The sequence below is a fragment of the Pungitius pungitius genome, chromosome 3 (assembly GCF_949316345.1).
Source record: "Pungitius pungitius chromosome 3, fPunPun2.1, whole genome shotgun sequence".
NCBI classification, from domain to species: Eukaryota; Metazoa; Chordata; class Actinopteri; order Perciformes; family Gasterosteidae; genus Pungitius; species Pungitius pungitius.
Genome location: NC_084902.1, coordinates 24,032,114 through 24,051,473, shown reverse-complemented (window position 1 = coordinate 24,051,473; position 19,360 = coordinate 24,032,114). Strand labels below are relative to the sequence as shown.

Here is a 19,360-nt window from a genome sequence, read left to right as displayed (position 1 = left end):
CACACACACACACACACAGCAAAAATGTACTTCTGCACGCACCATTTTCTTTTTCCATGGATAAATACATGCATCCACATTCGCAGAGACTGGCATATAGTTGCACGTAAAACCATATTGTCCTCCTATTTGATGATTCACAAAAGCATGCAGATTTGGATGCGGGGGTCTTTATGTTAGTAGACTGAGAGTCACTTAACATGAATACATGTAGACATGTATGATAAACTGAGTCCATGCACACGACAAGATTAAGCCACAGGTAAAAGCGGTGAGATCTTATCCATGTATATGAGATTTTACTGAGAATTTTAACATATGAAGTTGATTTTGTCTCTTCTCTCCAGATATAGTTTTTCTTCTGATCTCTGGTCGATGGATTTTTCACTGACGATACAACAACATTTTAGTAAGTCAGCTGTCATCTTCCTTATGGTGACACTTTTGTCATCTCTGATCTCCAGATCTGGAATAAACACTACACCTCATGTTCCTTTAAACACAAGTGTTTACTCCACAGATGAGTTTATTTTGTTGCAGTGATGTGTATTTGTCCATCGCTGAAAATAGTCCCGGACAAATACCCAGTTTATTTTCATCCAAGAGATATTTTCTAAATAGATATAAAAGATGACCATGGAGGTATTTATGTGACCCATTTTTGGAAGTCTATGGGTTAGGGTTTGTTCTTTTCATAATGATTTCCAATGTGTATTTGGCCTCTTTCTTTCTTCAGTCAGTACTTCTGCTCTGCTCTCTGCTTCCATCCTCTCTGGTCCCCTGGGTTCTTCCTCACACAGTCTTGTCCTCCTCACCAGGCTAGAAAACCGAGTGAAGCATGGGTGACTGGAGCTTTCTTGGGCGGCTGCTGGAGAACGCTCAGGAACACTCCACTGTGATTGGAAAGGTGACCGATTGACTCTTGATTACATATGAAATATCATGGCCTGGTTTATATCCCTCTTCTTGCATGATCTTCAAACACCTGAATGGCCACAGTTCAGATCATTTCTTTTCACAGTAGTTGATCTCAATGTAAGCAGCTGAGGCATTTTCTCCTGTTTGTCAGTCTGCTTCTGGACTCACTGTGTTTCTTTTTTTGTCCAACCCTCTCCCCAGGTGTGGCTGACCGTTCTCTTCATCTTCCGCATCTTGGTGCTAGGCGCAGCGGCTGAAGAGGTTTGGGGCGACGAGCAGTCCGACTTCACCTGTAACACGCAACAACCCGGTTGCGAGAACGTCTGCTACGACGAGGCCTTCCCCATCTCCCACATCCGCTTTTGGGTGCTGCAGATCATCTTTGTCTCCACGCCCACCCTCATCTACCTGGGCCATGTGCTGCACATCGTTCGCATGGAGGAGAAGCGGAGGGAAAGGGAGGAGGAGCTCCGGAAGGCCGGGCGGCACCAGGAGGACCACGATCCGCTCTATCGCCTCGGAGCCGCTGACGGGGGAGGAAAGAAAGAGAAGCCGCCAATCCGCGATGAGCACGGGAAGATCCGCATCCGCGGGGCATTGCTGAGGACCTACATCTTCAACATCATCTTCAAGACTCTGTTTGAGGTTGGCTTCATCCTGGGACAGTACTTCCTGTACGGCTTCCGCCTGAGGCCGCTCTACAAGTGTGGCCGCTGGCCCTGCCCCAACACCGTGGACTGCTTCATCTCCAGGTCAGACTGTCGGATGTCTTGTTTGTGTGTCTTTTCACACGCTAGAGGTCAACCCCTTGGTCACTGTTGCCACTCCACATTGCGCCCGTTTGACTCTTACCCCTGACAACGCCGCCCCTGACCCACCACGTCGTCATGCCCATCCTCCGGTGGACGGTGCTTGCTCCGCCGACACTGTTGCTGTTGTTCAACGTTAGCTGCTGGCTCTGCCGTCACCATGTTGACATCCCTCCAATCCGAAAGCTTTCCTCTGTCCCATTATTTCTTGATATAGTCTTTGTTCATACATTTGTCAATGAAATGTGGTTTTGTTTGTTTGTTGTCACAGGCCCACGGAAAAGACAATCTTCATCATCTTTATGCTGGTGGTGGCGTGTGTCTCTCTGCTCCTCAACCTGCTGGAGATCTACCACCTGGGCTGGAAGAAGGTCAAGCAGGGGGTCTCCAACGAGTTCGCCCCCGGCGGGGAGTCTCCGCCGCTGATCGAGCCCGGGGACCCGGAGACGGTCCTCGAGTTCCCGCCGAGGCTCGACTGTTTGCCAGTGTACGCCAACGTGAACGTGGCAGGGGTTGGGGCTGAAGAGGGAGGAGCCTACAGTTCGACCGAAGCCTCCGCACCAGTAATGCCCGCCAGATTCAAGATGGACGCCGCGTTGTTCCCCCCTGACGACTTCCTGTTGGAGGCGCTGCCCACGTCTTTTCATGTTGGGAAAGTGAGTGATGGGAGCCGCGAGCAGCTGATGGAGATGGAGCAGAACTGGAGCAACATGTCGCTGGAGCTCCACAATCCGGATGGGAAGAAATCCTCCTGCTCCTCGGCCTCCTACCCTCCTCCCTCTTCTCCCACATCCGCCTCTTCCTCTCCCCGAGAGGATACCGCCCCGCCACTTCCACACGGGGAGCAACACTCCACGTTTCCTACACTTCCGCGTCACACTCCCCTCTCTCCCCTCGCTCCGGAGGAGGCGGCAGCAGACAAGGACACCTCCCCTCATACGGCCCCCCACGACAACTTCACCGTGGTTACCAAGGCGGAGATGCATCCGCCTCCCACTTCTGCCACAAGAGACGTCCCGAAGCCAAGTCGGTCCGGCAAGAGCGGCGGTGTCCGAGCTCGCCCTGATGACCTGGCAGTGTAGATAAAACACGCACACACCCTCTCACATTCACACAACCATGCAGACATGCTGCCTACACACAGGAAACCTACACAATCATTCTTTTTTTCCCCACATATGCTTAAAAGCATTAAACCACACGCACGCATGTCCTCCAGTGAAAGACGATCCTGCAAGGAAGATGTGCAAAGCACAGACACATTAGGCTGGAGGTGGCTGCTTACTTTAAATATTGTAATGTCACAAATATGAACAATAGGAGTAGGGACAGAAAGAGTTTGGCCAGACATGGGCCCCTAGACTCGAAAGTGGGGCACTGCAGAAATCTCCTAGCAACACACCTGGGGTCATTTCTGAGAACAGAGAGTTGAGCGTGCACAGATCTCTATAACTCTATCCAACGTTTAACAACATTTAAAAGGTATCATGCTTCTTTCTGGAAGGAAGGAAAATGGAAAATAAATGAATGGCGGCTGTTTCCCCTGGCCTCCAGTCTTTATGCTAAGCTAACAGACTTGTGGCACTGGCTCCTTAGTTAGGGATCAGATTCTAGCAAATTGTCAAATTCTGTAAAACTGTTAAGTTGAACATACAATCAACACTAAGGGTCTCCAACATCTCCAGAGGATGCATTATAGCGGCTACATTTTTTTTTGGAAGTGTAGAGGCAGCAATGCTACATTCTTTTATTTCCATCTATCTTCCATTTATCTTTGATCCGAGGAGAGGTTTGCACATTTTTTTTCTTTCTCCGTCACGTGATGATGGAGCTGACCGGTCGGTGGTGTCACGTTGGGTGTGTCCGTGTGCGCTCAGCCCGCCTGTAGTTTCAATGAAGAGAGGGACGTGGTGAGGAGAGCGGTAAAGTCCCACACCGAGACATGCTATAGTCCGTAGGGTTCACAGGCTGTGTGTGAGTGTGTGTGTGTGTGGGTTACTTTTATCTTGTTTTAGTGTTTACACAATGACATCTCTGCAGTTGCATCAGGGCAAACTATATAAAGTATATAAATATGTAAATACATAATGATTGATAGTGTTAACAGGCACCACAGGATGTTAAACAGACCTACCTGCATTTAAAAAAAGTTTCTGGTCAAGCTGCAAATTTAGAGCGACTTTTACAGAGAAAAAGTGAGTTTTTTTTCTGGCACTGGCCCCACGGGTCACTTTATGCAAAACTCCTGTATTAGACGACTCAAGGTAATTTGCTAAAAGAATACTTAATCTATATTTACAGTAGCGCTGCAGCTTGAACAGAGCATAAAAAATCAGTACGCTTCTTTCTGATGCTTGAGTTTGCAGTGTGATACAGAACTGTTGAGTTCCCCCAAGCTGTTCGCTATAGGAGGACTCCTAAGTTCTTTTCTAGACTAGACTAGCTGTAGATTATACAGTAGCTTTTAGATTTTTATTTTGAAAAAGAAAAAAGAAAGCAATATGATCCAAAAGAAGTGCTAACTTGTATTTCTCTGTCAGTTCTTAACAGAAATCCCACATGTTTCCGTTCTTCTCAATAATTCCTGCCAAAAACAAAAGGCAAAGAGTAAATGGATGATATGAATTCCCTTCCCTGCAGGCTTGATTTATCAAATTATATATAAATATTTTCATTCAGGAATAAAAATATACCCTTTTAGACAAGTTAACAAAGCAGAGTGGTGCTAAGGATTTGTATATTGTTTCTCCCTCTACAGAATACTAGTGGATAATACTTAAAATAATACTGCTAAGATGGTAGTAAAAGGGCTACTTTTATATCACCTGTGCCTAAATAGCATTTGAGCACAGCGTGCACAAACCACCAAAAGAAAGTGAGTGAGAAAGTAAGCTATTTTTTTAACCATATCTCACAGTCTTGGTGCTTTCTGTAGTCTTGCTCAGGTCGGGTTAACTGTTTTACCAGCAGGTAAGTAACCCATGACATTGTCTCATAAGTTCATTCCCCTCAGAAGACTATAATGCTGCATGAGTCCGATGTAAGAGGGACTCCGTTAATGTTTCTCTCTGAAATAAATCTACGTACTAAAAATGCATTCATGGCAATTTGAAACGTATCAGCGAAATAGTGAATTACAAGTATTGGGCTATTACAGCCTATGCCAAAATAAATTAAGGTACAGCGGAATGTTATTAGCAGAGATACCAACTTCTTAATTGCTAATTGCAAACTGGCATCCTCCATGTTTTCAAGTTATTAAAATAATATTTGGGTAGATTTTATCCACTCTTTATTCTAACAATCTGCTGGCCCTGGCTTTCTAATGGAAAGAGATACAAGAGTAGTGACTATTCCTTTAACATATCCATCGGATTGTTTAGTTAGGTACGTCGACAGATTTTTCTCCATGCATTTTAGAAAGGCCATCACTATATATAGCATATGTATAGTGGCAAACTAATAGCAAAACGTTTGACGCATAGCTTGGTTCTCGGCAGAACCATCCCCTTTCCCCTTAGACTGAGATATGCTACCTGTTCTCTAAAAGTCAAAGGTTTTTAAGTCATACAACATTGTTCCCACTGTGACGTTAGCTTGGATGTAGTCACATCTTAAGGTAGCTTGACACTCGCTAATGTACAGCTAACGTTAAGCTAACACTACATGAAGAGCAGTTGGCTTAACGTTTGTGCCTTCGATATTACGTTTGTACTTTTTAAAGAGATTTGTAAAACAAGGACGCATTGGTTGGTTGCAGACATAGTTTATAAGAGCACGTAAATTATCGTTAGCAGAAAATAATCACGGCTAAAGTTGCTTTTGTTCAAAAAGAACTTTTGATGCAGTATATTTGGATGTACACAATGTTTGACATTGTGAACAGATAGTAGTCCCAGCCAAAGGTTGATCCGTATTTTAATTTCCTAATTTGAAAGTGTACGATTTCAAACTTGTCATGAATGCAACCGTTTAACTTCTAACAACCAAATGGATTGTTTGCGGTTACATGTACTAATGTACATGTGTCTTATCAAACCAAGGTGCCAAATAGACGACTTCAGCTCACTACGGCAGCTGAAGCCCTTAATATTATTTATTTATTTTGTTAGGGAAGAACTTATTCGTTGTGATGTGTAAGATGTGATCAAATATATTTAACTAACCAAAAATATTCGTGCCAAAAATATCACTACATGAAAGAAAGGGAAAGGACAACTAAAATAAGCGCTAAAATAAAGACTCGAGCGTCGTCTCTAAAAGAGAACAAGGTTCATTTTATTCACTTCTATAGCCAAAAATGGGTTTCACAACCTTGTTGTACCAAGCTGTTCTTAGTACCTTTGATATGTAGATAAAGAGTTGCACAGTTAGTTATAGGCCACAAGTTATTAGGAATAGAAAACATAAAGGGTGTCCTTGGAGGAGGGATATTAACACATTTTTGTTTATTTTTGGGAGCAACCCGATCAAATTGGACTTGGACTGGACCAGAAATGAATCCAAAGAAATTTATCTTTCATGTCCTGAACTTCGATTGAGAGACTTTTGGCTATTCTGACGTTTACACCCCGGATGTGCCACGGATCAGAAAGTAATTCCGTGAAGGGACACAAGTCGTTGTGTGATGGGGTTGCCATGGCGCCTCGACATGCCACTATCACTCCCGTCGTAAAGCGACTGTCTTTGAAGAGAAGTGCCTTGCGTCTGAACTTTTTCGTTAAGGAACATGTTGATGTAAATGTTCATTTACCTCAGATGTTTACAGAATTGTTACTGAATAAACTTTTTTTGTACCAATAACTGTTTCCTGCCGTGGTTGGCATTTTTCTTTTTAGACTTCCTCTCTCTTCTTTTTTTTAGTGATTTCAAGAACCAGTGATTAAAAAAAATACAGAATATTAAGTGTTACCATTGTGAGACAAATTATTTAAACATAGAACTTATTTTTCTGGGGCTGAAAAATATCAAAATCAGATGTGCAGATTGTGATTGAATTTGTTGTTCAATTTCATGCATTTTATAAAAAAATCTACATGTTATATCTTAGCATCATCACAACGCCCCATGTTAATATTACTCTATAGCCGGCAGCTCTGCATGTGCGACAACCCCCCCCCCTCCCCCCTCCACTGTCTGCTGGGAATGTGTGTGTGTCTGTGTGTGTGTGTGTGTGTGTATACGGTGGTCTTTCTAAAAGCACATGCTTGTGTGTGTGTGTGTGTTTGAGAGAGAGAGAGAGAGCTCAAGGCCTCGCCCATTAGGCCGTGCTGAGGCCAGCACTTCCTTTATTCTCGCTCAAAGTCCCAGGGATTTTGGCAGAACAAAAAAAAGCCCTCCAGGGAGTGAATAGGCCTTGAATGGCTGCTAATACCATCCGACCCCTGGACTCCTGCAGTCCTGCCTACATGTCCATATGGTCCAATCGGACCGCGGACAGTTGGGGAAATTGCACATAAATGTTTGGATTTAATTTAACAATTATTTGCATTCCAATAAATAATAGTTTTTAAAAAAGGTGACCCAGCAGACAGGTTTGAGGTGATAGTGTTACTGTATTTCCTGCTAGATCCTGTTGTCTTTTTTAATTCAAGAGCAGATGTGTGTGGGATTGTGTCATGGCTCAGCTAGACAAAGGCACATTCGCTCCCAGTCAGCCCAACCGTGAGGCCTCTTCATGTTCCACCCGGCACCACACCGGCCTGCAGACCTACAGTTTTCCTATCTGTAATGCATCTGTGCAAAATCGCTGCAAAAGGGGATTAGCTGCTCCCAATTCAGGTGATCACAGCGGAGGGTCGTCTCCGTGGATTGCTTCTTTTTTTAAGTCTTTTATTGGTGGATTGATTCACACAGAGGCAGAAAACAAAACACGTGTAAATGGAGAGAAGGCATCTGCATTAAGACTTTGACGTTCATTTGTACAGTAGGTCCTCTAGTGGACAAACTCTGTTGTTACTTCATAGGTTTAGTTTGTTTGTTTAAATTCAGACCCAACCCAACGGTTTTACCCAGTTTAACTTTATTTAAAAAATAATGGAGTGTCAGAGAGGACTTCAATTACTTCACTTAAAGCACCCAATGACAACTAAAAGCAACTTATCACTTTGCAATTGTGCATTAAATATGTTTTACAATCATGCTGAGGGAGCAGCAACAATATAAAGAACTATGACTTTAAATCAAGTCATGATCAAATTAATTTTATTACAAATATTAATATAGCTGTAATTATGTATAAGTATAGGAATCATAGACATGGGCGTCATTCTGAGTGTCACCAACCATCAAAAGACAGAGAAAGACACATCTCCAATGTGACATTTTCAATGTTTTATTTTATTATTTTATATCTACATAATGAATAGGGAGGGGGGGGGGGGGGGCTTATCAATAGCTGGTACATAAAGCTCCTTCCTCTCTGTTTCACTCTACAACCTACTAATCCTGACATCCCAACAAGGCGTTGGTCACAGGCTGAGGCTGAGGGGCCATCCTACCCATAGCCAGTATCATGGGGCTCTCGTACAGGTAATACTGCGAGCCCTTAAACAAATAGATTCCTTCATCACTGCACATAGCACTGTCCATGTCGGAGAAGGGCAAGGGTAGATCCTCCAACACGGCCCTGGGGGTGGCGGTAAGGTCCACGGAACGCATGTTCCGTCCTGCAGGAAGAAAAATGGGCCAAAAACGTGTTACTCCTACTTTTTTTGGACTAAGAGCTATGTACATTCTAAAATAACTCCTCCCAAAAAAAACTAATACAAAGATAAAATAACTCAGTAAGCCTACCTTGGAATACATAAACTGTGTGTGTATTTGGACAGAGAAAAGTAGCGTCGACATGTCCTTCGATGCCGAGCTCCTCCTTCAGGGTTTTGGGGTAGCCTTCAATCAGCATGTAGTGCGCTGCCGTTTTATAGATATAAACGTGGTCATCCTGCAGGGGGTAGCAGCGCGGGTGGAATATTAGTATTGACTTCAACACACACACACACACACACGCGCGGACACGATAAGTTCTGATGGTTACTTCAAAGTCTACCTTGATTATGTACATCTTGTTATCATAGGCAAAAACGGCATCCACCCCGTGGGTGACCTCCTTCCACGACCTGGTGATAGGGAAGGCATGAAGGCCGTTTTTACGCGTGTCCAGACGCACGTACATGGAGCCTGAGGAGATGGAATGGACGTCTTGTGATGGCCATATTTCCCCAAATGATAAACTATTACTTTAAAGACTACTTTTTAAAAATCTTTACCTGAAAATAAATAATTTTTTCCTCCATCATCGATAGAGATGGCATCTATTTTGACCTCGCTGCATTTTGGGACTTTATAGTCACCTCCATGACCTGCAGTTAAATACAGACAATTTCACTGTGACCAAAAAAACCAAAAGCTCTGCACAAAATAGTGGGAACTTAATCGACTGATAAAAACCCACCGAAGTCGGTGCACTTCATGAAGTAGTGGCGGGCGTCCTTGGGGTAGGCACCGCTCACCTCTCCGGACACCGGATTGAACCTGGTGAAGTTGGTTCCATGGAAACAGTAGTAGTGCTCCAGCCAGCGGAGAGCGGAGGTGCAGACAGGCAGGTGGGACCACGTCTTGGTCTTCACCGTCCTTGTGGTAATATCATAGATATGCACATCGTGCCCTGTGGGGGAGGTGTGTTTGGGGGGGGAGGGGGGAGGGGGGGGCGGTCCTTAGTGTATAGTGACTATTTATTCTTCCGTTTACAGTAACTTAATATACGGCAATGACACCAATGTATTCACATTAATTTAACCAGTAATGTGGCTTAATATGTTTTGTTTGTTCAATATGCTATAAAGATTTATGACAACATGTATTCCAGATATTTTCATCCACTAGGGGCCAAATCGGTCGGGCAAAATCTAACCTGTTAGTTTGCGCGCGCAGTGATATGGAGCGCTCGGGTCAGTGTGAACAGCAACTCTACATTATCGCTGAACAATGCACCCCCTGTGACTCACTCTCAACCAATCAGATCGCTGGATATCAACTTCCCGTGTTATAATTACAAAATAACGACAACATACCCTTGAAGAACAGAACCGAGTCAGCCATGCACTCTCCTTTGGGACACTCCACGGCAGCATCCAGGTGTGTGGGGACTCCTGGGAAGTCCTCCTGGATCTCTTTGGGGTAGCCGCCCTCCAGAGTATGATTGTAATAGCTGAACACCTTGTCATCCTGGAGGTAGCATCAGACTACGTTTAGTTATAGAGATACCAATCTATAGCTGAGAAAATTTAAAAAAGGAAGCACCCGTGCCTTACCAGGAAGAAATAGATGTGGTCATGGTCGCCTAGGTTTTCTGGGCTGTGCATGCGGAAGGCGGCGTCCACGTGACCAATGTGATGGGAATCATCAAGCTCTGTGAAGGACTCCCTGGTGAGCTGGGCCTCACCGTGGTAACCCTTCCACAAGTGGCTGCCTAGAGGGAAAACATATGATCAATATATATTCAGTTTGGGCCTCTGGCTGTGGCCCTTGCATGGAAAAGAAAGGCCTCAAAAGAGTGTGTCTGTAATTAAAATTGTCCCATCCATCTTCAAGCCACTTATCTTGCACACAGGGTCGCGGGCGGGCTGGAGTCAATCCCAGCCAACTTCGGGCGAGAGACAGGATACAGCCTGGATTGGTCGCTAGCCAATCGTAGGGCTTAATTGAAATTGTACCATATTTTTTTCAAAATTGTACTTTTTATCATAACAAAGGCACCACTTATATTTACGTGTAAGCATCAGTATTAATAGTAATTTGATCAGATAAAATGAAGATAAGAAAATAACACACAGTCTTTTTTAACTGTTATTTCCCAACAAACTTTTTTAGAGAATATCAGTCTGGAATTATTTTGTCCACTTGTGTACATTTGAAGTATTCTTGGGTAGAATGTAGCTGTAAAACTCTATTATTTAATTGATATATCATTACACATATTTATTCTGTCAAATATACGTTAAATTTTTTTTATAGGTTTTATACATGTACCCATTTAGAAAAGACAGAACAAATTTAGCCTATCTAACAAGTTCATGCCTTTAGTTAAGGCTAATACCACTAGTGCAGTGTCACCATTAATGGAGATATACCACATGGCTGATGGTTGTGTATCAACGTCTTAATTAAACTGGACAACTTGAATTTAATTCAAGAATGTGGAGTAACATTAGAGCGTGGAAACGTTAGCGTTCGCCATTAGCCCCGCGGATATGCTAACGTTAGCTACTGGCAGCTCCCTCAAAAACCTCTTGAACAGAAAACCGCAAAGGTAAGAAATATTTTACAGCTACAGCTGTTTATTGTGACGTTATTATTTATTTGATAGGATTACTGGTTTAGTTTGGGACAAGAAGTGAGTTTGTGAATTCTCAGCGTTCAGTGCCATATTGTTGTGTGGCTAGCATGAAGTACAAACCATAATTGCGGTTAGCATGTTTTCTGTTGCACGCACGTTTAGTTTGCTTAGTGTTGAGTTGAGTTTCTGTTAAAATGGTTATCACCACCGTGTACCCGAGCTTGCGTGTTGATATGTATGTATGATGGTATAAATGACGTAATTTCCATGTGTTTTCGTTATGATGTGAACATATTCCAGCAGTACCGGTGTTATGTCTAAATCGGTTCCCCGATCAATAGTGATTCTTTCTGAAGTGTTAAAACCATAGTGCTCGGTCGGTTTAGGTTCCCAGATATTTGACCCAAAGCCTGGTTAAAAAGGATAATACATATTAACCCCTCATTAAATAAAATCATTATTTGTAAAAAAAAATATTCCACACCTTTGAAGAAGAAAGTGTTTCCTTTCTCATCAGGAGTGATAGCATCAAACTCGATGCCACTGCACCGGTCTGGTAGAGCAGCATCTAAGCACAGAGAGAACGTAAATCGTTGCTTTAGTGCAAATAAAATCCGGTCAAATACAATGTCTATTGGAGACAAATTCTTCTGTGAGAAAGCAACGTTATCATTTTGATATGTTTATAAAAAACCCACCATCTGCTGCTGCATCGTGGGGCCGGCTGTGGATGATTAAAAAAACATTATTTTTCGGGGGGTTTTTGTTTCCAAAAACTTAATGTTGATAGGAGACGTCAATCAGTAACAAAGCAACAGAGTGATGCAACATCTTTGCAGTCTATTTGTATTTGTTTCTATTGATCCATCTTGTGACCTTTGCAAGCCAGCAAATAGAGTTATGACATGGATATGCCGTTACTTGTATATTTTTGCTGAAGAGAAAATACAGGAAAGAAATTGTTATCCAAATAAATTACAGATGGTTAGGAGAAGAACACCATATAGTTTGATCCAATCAAACAAAGTAGCCCACAGCCTCATAGGGTGATACTCTCTGAAGGAGCTATTTACAGGGTTCTTATATAATTTTGCATTGTATCTCAAGCCATTCCATTTATAGATGAATGCTCCTATAATGTTGTATTGCATAACTGAAAATACATTTAAAACAATATCTGAACTACAGGCGCAGGTCATTTAAATATCTGGCCAGACTTGAAACACGCACATGATTTGCCATGTGAAGCATATTGAGACCAGAATTAGATCTAGAGCCATCTAACATGAATTACTTATTGTGAGTGTTAAGTCATTTATAGTTTGAAGAGTTCATTAGTACTCACACAGGTCCTCCATTGGTGAGAGTAAGAGCCAGGCACAAAAACAGAGTTTTGGTGAGCAGCTCCATTATGAGGTCCTCTGGTTGGAGTCTCTGTTGAACAGAACTATGGCTGTGCAAAGTCTGTGACTTTTTATTGAAATTTGGGAGGGTGGACAAGTTAGGTAACTCTGGAAACTGTGTGTGTGTGCATTGGAATTTTACCTGTTGCAAAATGAGGTTATGAGTAAGATTATTCACAATCTCCTCTGCATTTCAACTGAAGTTATTGATCTTACTGGTTAAAAGGTTACCACCTTGATAGATGTCCGAGAAATCCTCTTATCGTGTTTGGTGACAGATCGTTCTCGTAATACACCCACTTTGGACAAACATGGTACCAGTTATGTGTACTTGATCCCATTCAACAACAGAATATTTCAAACTGAGATTTAAATCAAAGTTTAATTCATTTCAGTGAAGTACAAAACTCAAAAGTCCCTCCCAAACATGAAATGATTACAGTTATAGATTACAATTCTTAAATTTGATCAATTATCAGTAAAATGTTTTGCTATTTTAACATAACTCCCAAAATTTCATTGAATATCATACATAAAATAAACTAATTAATTCAATAATGTCTACTAATTCCCCTACATCTACTCATTTGAATAATGAAACAGTATCCCCACTAATATCTCATCAATGGTCTTTGACAAAATAAAGCAGGTAGGAGGCACAGGCTATAAATTCAAAGGATATAATACCCGCTATTACAAATTCAACCGCTCTCCTATTGTTAAAACAATTCGTCTGGACATTACACATGTTGTCAGTGGTTCACTTGTAGCGGTAGATCTTGATGCAATGATTCATGCTGTCTGACACAGCCATGTGGCCGTTCGGGAGCAGCGCCAGGCCTCTTGGGCTCCTCAGGCTGTCATTCACAATGGGCCAGCCAACACCTTTGGGTGGGTAGAGAAGAACTCGGTAGTGCTGCTTACCCCAATCTGCCACCAGGACGTCCCCATCATTATCAATGCAGAGACCCCAAGGGCAGGTCAAAACAGGCCCTAAGCCAGAACACACCCCTAGGATTCGGAGAGTGTTCCAGCCGGGGTCCAGGACCCGAATGCAAGGAACACGTCCCGTCTCGTTGCCTCTTTCAGATACTGCCATCAGCCCCGTCGTGAGACAGGCTGCCACTAGGTAGGGTCTGTGGTACCCGGTGACCACTGTGCGCTCCAATCTTGCTCCGGTTTTAGGGTCCAGCTTGAGGGAAGTTAGGGTGCCACGCTTGATGTCAGCAACCAAAAACTCCTCTTCACGTATAACAGTCAACCCTCTGGGAGCTTCCAGCTCTTCAGTGGTGGAACCGATCGATGTGCCTCCAAACGTCTGCAGAAGGCGTCCATGGCGGTTGAACACGAGCACAGCTCTTTCAGCGGCACATGTCAGGGCAATGAGACCTTTTGAATTCACAGCCACGTCGAAGTAGTTGCAGATGCAGGAAGACCTTTCGGATCCAGTCGGAGACACCTGCTGCACAACATTCCTCTGGAGATCAGTCACCTGAATGCGGGCGTTTCCACAGTCCACTACAAATAGCTGCCCTTTGACAGTTGCATGGACGCCACTTGGTAGGTTGAAGTCACTGCGACCTGATCCTTGTTTTCCAAACTGTTTGACCAGAAAAGCAGAGTCCAACGCAGTTGAACCCTCCTTCTCCGCCATTTGCCCAAAAGCTGACATTACTTTTTCTTTCTTGTCCTTGTTGTATTGCTGCGATTCCTTGCCTTGGTGTAATTTGTCTCCTTCAATGGCTGACATGGAAAGAGATCTGCTCACCCGGTTTAAATTTAAATCCTGCCTATAACAAATTGGGGATCTTGATTGTCGCTCATCAGAGCTCAGTTTGTTACCATCAGATTCTGTGACATTACCTTGTTCAAGAGCTAAAGGATCAGAGGCAAGACGCATTCTGCTAACCTTCCTAATCCCTCTACTCTCATCATTGTCAGTGCTAATTAACGAACAAAGTTTGCCTGAGAGTTCCGTGGTGGACATTGAGCGGTAGTGCTGTTGCTTGAGGGATCCATTGACTGGAGTATTCACAGTATAGGTGTAACAGGAATCGTCATTGTCCACCGGGGAAGGGAGGCTTCGGCTGTCCGTTGAGAATTCATTTGAGGTATTTCTCTTTGGTAGGGTGTGTCTAGAAAGTGGATGATGTCTTGTGGAAAGATCTTCAAGACTGTGCCTGGAGAGGGAACTTTTGCGCCTAGTTTTTGGTGATGTTATTGCACAATTGCTTGTTGCATCAGTTTCTTCAGGAGAGCAGGAGGGTTCCTCACAAGAGACCAAGACAAGGGTCTTTTGGTCCCTCTTACTCTTCAGTGTGAAGTGCCTCCTTGTTTCATTTTGCCTTCCTTCATATGCATCATCTTCAGATTTCCCTTGAATGGAGACTGGTGGGATAACAAGGAAAAGGTCTTTCCCCTGTGTGTCTGAACACATAGACTCCACTTCTTCGTCTTGGGATGACTCAGATACCCCCCGATGTCTTGGTACGAGGGCCTTTAAGGGGGGTGATTTGGGATCATCCTTGTTCTCTGTTGAACTTGACAGACGTAGTTTACGAATAACACGCATGTTGCCACTGTTTGCCTTGTTGCAGTCTTCTGGACTGTACCTATACCCACCTCTGTTTGGTTGTGTTTCCTTTCGAATGTCTTGAGGGGTAATGTTTGAAAAAGCTTCATCCCCTGAGTGCAAGGCACACCTTTGTCCTTCTACACCACAGACACCAATTGGGTATGTCATACTTTGCTCTCGAACATCAATTTCCCCAAAGCTCAAGGTTTTGGACCCGGGGCATATTTGGAAACTGACCCTTTTCATTGTAAAAGAGATCTCCCATGGCTGGGTAACCTCTGCCACTCCTCTTTGGAGTTGTTTTTTGTTGGATACACCAGCGGTACTGCTCCACCTTTGTATCTGCTCCTTCAGCTGTCCAATTTTTCGAAGTTGCTGGTCAATAAGTGACTGTACAACTCTTGCCGCTGCAGCATTCTCCCTCCTCACTTGACTAAGCTGGCGCTGGGTGTCTCTGTGTTCCCGCTCTACCTTCTCAAGAAGCCGCCGCTCCTCTCTCTGAGCTTTGATTGCAGCACTGTCCAACTCCCGATTCACCTCATCTATTTCGGCCTGCTGCTGCTCCCTGAGGCTCTGCAGTTCTTGTTCTCCTCGCTCTAGGATGGAGAGGGCCTGAGTCCCCCAGGGAGGTAGTGATGGAAGACGTATGGGCGTAAAAATGGACTCCCGTGGGGTGAAGGATAGGGGAGGTGGGGAGGTAACATTTCTTTGCCTTGGAGTGCTGTGTGTGAGCAGGGCTGAAAACCCTAGAAGGGCTCTTCTCTCTGAAGGAGACCGCACTAACATAGTGGATGGCAGATTAAAGACTGCCGCTGGTTCACTTATGTTTTAATTTTTTGCTTTCTTTTTGTATGTTTCTGTGAAGGAAAAGAGAAAATGCAAATAACAAATGTATTATTAAAACCCTCGCAACAAAGCATTTAGCAAAATATAGGTGTTTTTTATACCCTACCACAACAACTAGACTTTCAAATCAAAACAACTTAGTCTAGAACATTCACCCTCAAATGTTTTGTAAATGAAACCTTCTGTTTGGCCAGATTGTTGACCCAGGTGTATCAAATGAACCATGAGGGGACTGGTGTACAAGTTTCTGAGCTGGGACACCTCACTGGTTCCCTTTCGTTGCAACTTTATCTGTCTGTCACAATATTAGGTTTCTCTCAGGGCCCTGAAGTGCTCTCAGGTAACCGCCATCCTGTTTCCCTGTTGTCAGAAATGTATCTTCATCTCTGTCTGAAGCAATTGAGGACTACATTAATAGATTACCGTCAATTGCATTTCAACCAGCAATTTGTAAAGGCATATCCAATGTTCCTCTCTATTAAGCAATTTGGATCACCAAAGTCATGCTGTGCTTCTTTGATTTTTCTTTGTTGATTAGATAGCTATTTCCAACATTATGTGATCACTGAGGGGTAAATGTACGCCAAGATGAGACAGAGGGGGTTTATGTGCTGATGCCAAAATCCATCTCTTGATGTCACTCATCGTGAGATCTGTGCTGTCCCAAACAGCTGCTTCCGAATGCAGCACAGACCCCCCTATTGTCACTCTGTGGACACACCGGCACTTATCTGCCAATGGCATTGAAACTGAACTCTGTTTCTCACCACCAGCACATGTGAGACATGGCCAGGAGAGGGCTCAGTTTTTTCTCCCTTTGGCTTTTTCCGAGTCTTTACGACCGCTCAATAGGTCATTTTCTTTGGTGGCAATTGGGAGTACCAGTGTGTGTGTTTGTGTGTGTGTGCATGTATTTGAACAGTGGAGATCTAGCCTTTTTTCTGCCACTGTAGCAAAGCAACAAGGCTTGTGCGAGGATGAAAGGGCAAGGTTTCAAGTTACCTGCACGTTCACCTGCAAGTCCCCCTGGAAACCTTATCTTTGGACGGCATTTGTAGTACGCTACTTAGAATGGTTTTGACTTTACGTAAAAAAATTGGAATTAAGAGCAGGGCAATATAATCTTGTGTACTGTTTCGATGTCGAAACAGCACTTAATGGACATGCCATTTTTCAGGTAAAGGTCTTGGTTGGAAGGAGGGAAACTGTGGGTTTGTGTCGGAAACAAAGTCCTGTCACTCTCCTAAAGCAACGACTCATGTTACCCCTCTTTAATATTGAATGACAGGCAATGGTTGCTAAGTTACCGAATGTTCATCAGCAAAGTGCTGAAAAACTATGGAATAAATGATACCATTCATAATTGAGCGGATTACGCAGGATATTCAGGAGCATTCCAATGTAGCAAAGCCAAACAGAGGAACCATTCACTGTGAGTTATGGAGCATAAAGCTCAAAGCTAAATGCCTCTTTGGAATCTGAATTTTATTTTCACGCTTCAGTGACCTGAAACAAAGAAATCAGTAGGCGGAAAAATGCCCCAATTTTTAAAAAAAAGTATCTTTTAAAAAAAATTCCATTCTGAGCATAACAAAAGTTTTTAATTGAGATTTTAAACTACAAATGTTCAAATAAAATATACGATTAGACAAGCGCTTTTACAGAAAATCATTAGAAAACAAAAATATATTTTACCTGAACTCCAGGTGTGTTCTTCCTCCACTGCTCTGTCCGACAGTCTCCAGTTGTTCCTCTCTCTCCACTTCTCGCTGCCACTCCCCCATCTCACCCCTTTTCCTCCCCCTTTCTCTCCATTGCCTTCTGCACAGGGCCATTTGTTATTTGGGGTGTCAATCAACCGACCACTTGTCAACCTCAACTGTTCAGAAAAGGGAGGATTTTGTTGTTGAAATGCAACATCGGAGATGGGATTTTGGGAGCGAGAACAGGGTTACTAAGATTATGTCTTGAGAGCAATACTCAAAACACAGGTAGTTAAGGAGTCTACAGCAGAAAAGGGTTTAATATATTTTTATGGTAATACTTTGGTGGCTGACTTATTTGCTTTTAAATGAAGATCTAAAATTAGGCTCAGGTTACATTTGGGGTCTTCACAAAATATTAATTCTGTGAAAAAATGGAAAAAGTGGCAAGAAATGATGCTTTAAGCCACGTTATTAAAAACATTACATTTATAAAAATTTAACATGCCTTCATGGACCACACTTGGGAGGCAGACACTTTTACTGACACACATAGTGTAACTACTGGTTCTTTTCCCTCTGTGACCACTAGATGGCAGCAAATACAAAGCTTCGGAAAGAGCCGCCTGTTAAACTGATGCTCAATGTCTCAAATCAGATGTGATTATATTTACAGTAAATAATCACTCCCCTTAATTATGTCAACTGCTTAATTTACGCTACAAGAGTCTGTCATGGAGATAGTGATGTTGTTCGTCTGCTTTAAGGCGGTGGTTATCGGGTGACAAGGAGAGGTCTTCTCTTTACTCCTTCCAAATGTCATTTAAAGCAATTTGTAGTAGTAGTTAACTGCATGCCATGTTGGCAGGTCAAGGTCTTGCCTCCTCTGTAGCTTGGGTTCTCCCAGATCAAGACGATCACAACATATGTTGGCTGTATCTACTTCACTTGATCTTGTAAAAGAAGAACATTTCTTTTTGCATCTTCAGTTGTCATGCTGCTCTTAATTCCCAGGCAATATACATCTCATCCGCTCTATGATATTTCAATTTGTTAAATATCTTACTTTTACACCCAGGTAAAAGTTTTAACGAATCACGGAAAAACGCCGCTCGACTTGTTCTCTGACAGAGACACACGAAGACACAGAAAGGCCGCTGATCAAGTGGCTCTCCCCTGCATGAACCTCTGTGTGACAGAGCTCGTCTTCTTATAGGATCCAACATCTCACCAATTATGCTCGGACGCACAAACACACAGCCCCCCCCCCCCCCCCCCCCCCCGCGGACACAGATGGGTCCTGAGCTATCACTGTTGCTCGATGTCAGACGGGCTCCTACAGGCTGCCTGGATGGTGTTGTGACTGATTATTTCTATCTTCCGCTCTGTCAGGAGGAACGGAAAATTATATCGGCCTAAGGTGGTGCTCCGTTATTGATATCACTGTTAAAACTGTCCAATCCAGCTGCTCTTCTCGCCTGCAACATCACTGCAATTAAATCTGCACGGCTCCTGGCCCGCGTGCATGTGTGCGTGTGCGTGTGTGGCAGAGTAATGGGCCCAATAGTTACTGTAACAAAATAGTAATATGATTCAGCATGGCAGCATAACAACCACACACATGGTTATCTGTATATATCAAGATCAGTGCGATATATGACAAGGAAGTTAATGGGTTATTATTACCACTACCAAACAAACGGCGGCATCACGACATCACGGCAAAGCAGCTTCTAAGTGGACTTGTTGCAAACAAACAATTAAAAAAA

General features: G+C 43.3%; 3 protein-coding genes across 3 annotated transcripts; 1 reads left to right on the top strand and 2 right to left on the bottom strand.

Annotated features, from left to right (window-relative positions):
- Positions 1-818: 818 nt before the first annotated feature.
- Positions 819-6,518, top strand: LOC119219017 (gap junction alpha-3 protein-like). The gene is made up of 3 exons (XM_037473886.2): positions 819-907; positions 1,120-1,670; positions 1,999-6,518. The coding sequence occupies exons 1-3, from the start codon at positions 839-841 to the stop codon at positions 2,807-2,809; spliced, it is 1,431 nt and encodes a 476-aa protein (XP_037329783.1). The 5' UTR covers positions 819-838; the 3' UTR covers positions 2,810-6,518.
- Positions 6,519-8,099: 1,581 nt separating this feature from the next.
- LOC119213297 (hemopexin) lies at positions 8,100-12,584 on the bottom strand. The gene is made up of 10 exons (XM_037464509.2): positions 12,410-12,584; positions 11,763-11,788; positions 11,549-11,632; positions 10,040-10,197; positions 9,800-9,953; positions 9,181-9,393; positions 8,996-9,088; positions 8,776-8,906; positions 8,523-8,670; positions 8,100-8,395 (listed from the first exon to the last, which is right to left on the bottom strand). Exons 1-10 carry the CDS (start codon positions 12,472-12,474, stop codon positions 8,169-8,171), a joined length of 1,299 nt encoding a protein of 432 aa, XP_037320406.1. The 5' UTR covers positions 12,475-12,584; the 3' UTR covers positions 8,100-8,168.
- Positions 12,585-12,686: 102 nt separating this feature from the next.
- LOC119213292 (uncharacterized) lies at positions 12,687-17,663 on the bottom strand. The gene is made up of 2 exons (XM_037464495.2): positions 17,584-17,663; positions 12,687-15,899 (listed from the first exon to the last, which is right to left on the bottom strand). Exon 2 carries the CDS (start codon positions 15,826-15,828, stop codon positions 13,228-13,230), a length of 2,601 nt encoding a protein of 866 aa, XP_037320392.2. The 5' UTR covers positions 15,829-15,899; positions 17,584-17,663; the 3' UTR covers positions 12,687-13,227.
- Between the last annotated feature and the right edge of the window lie 1,697 nt (positions 17,664-19,360).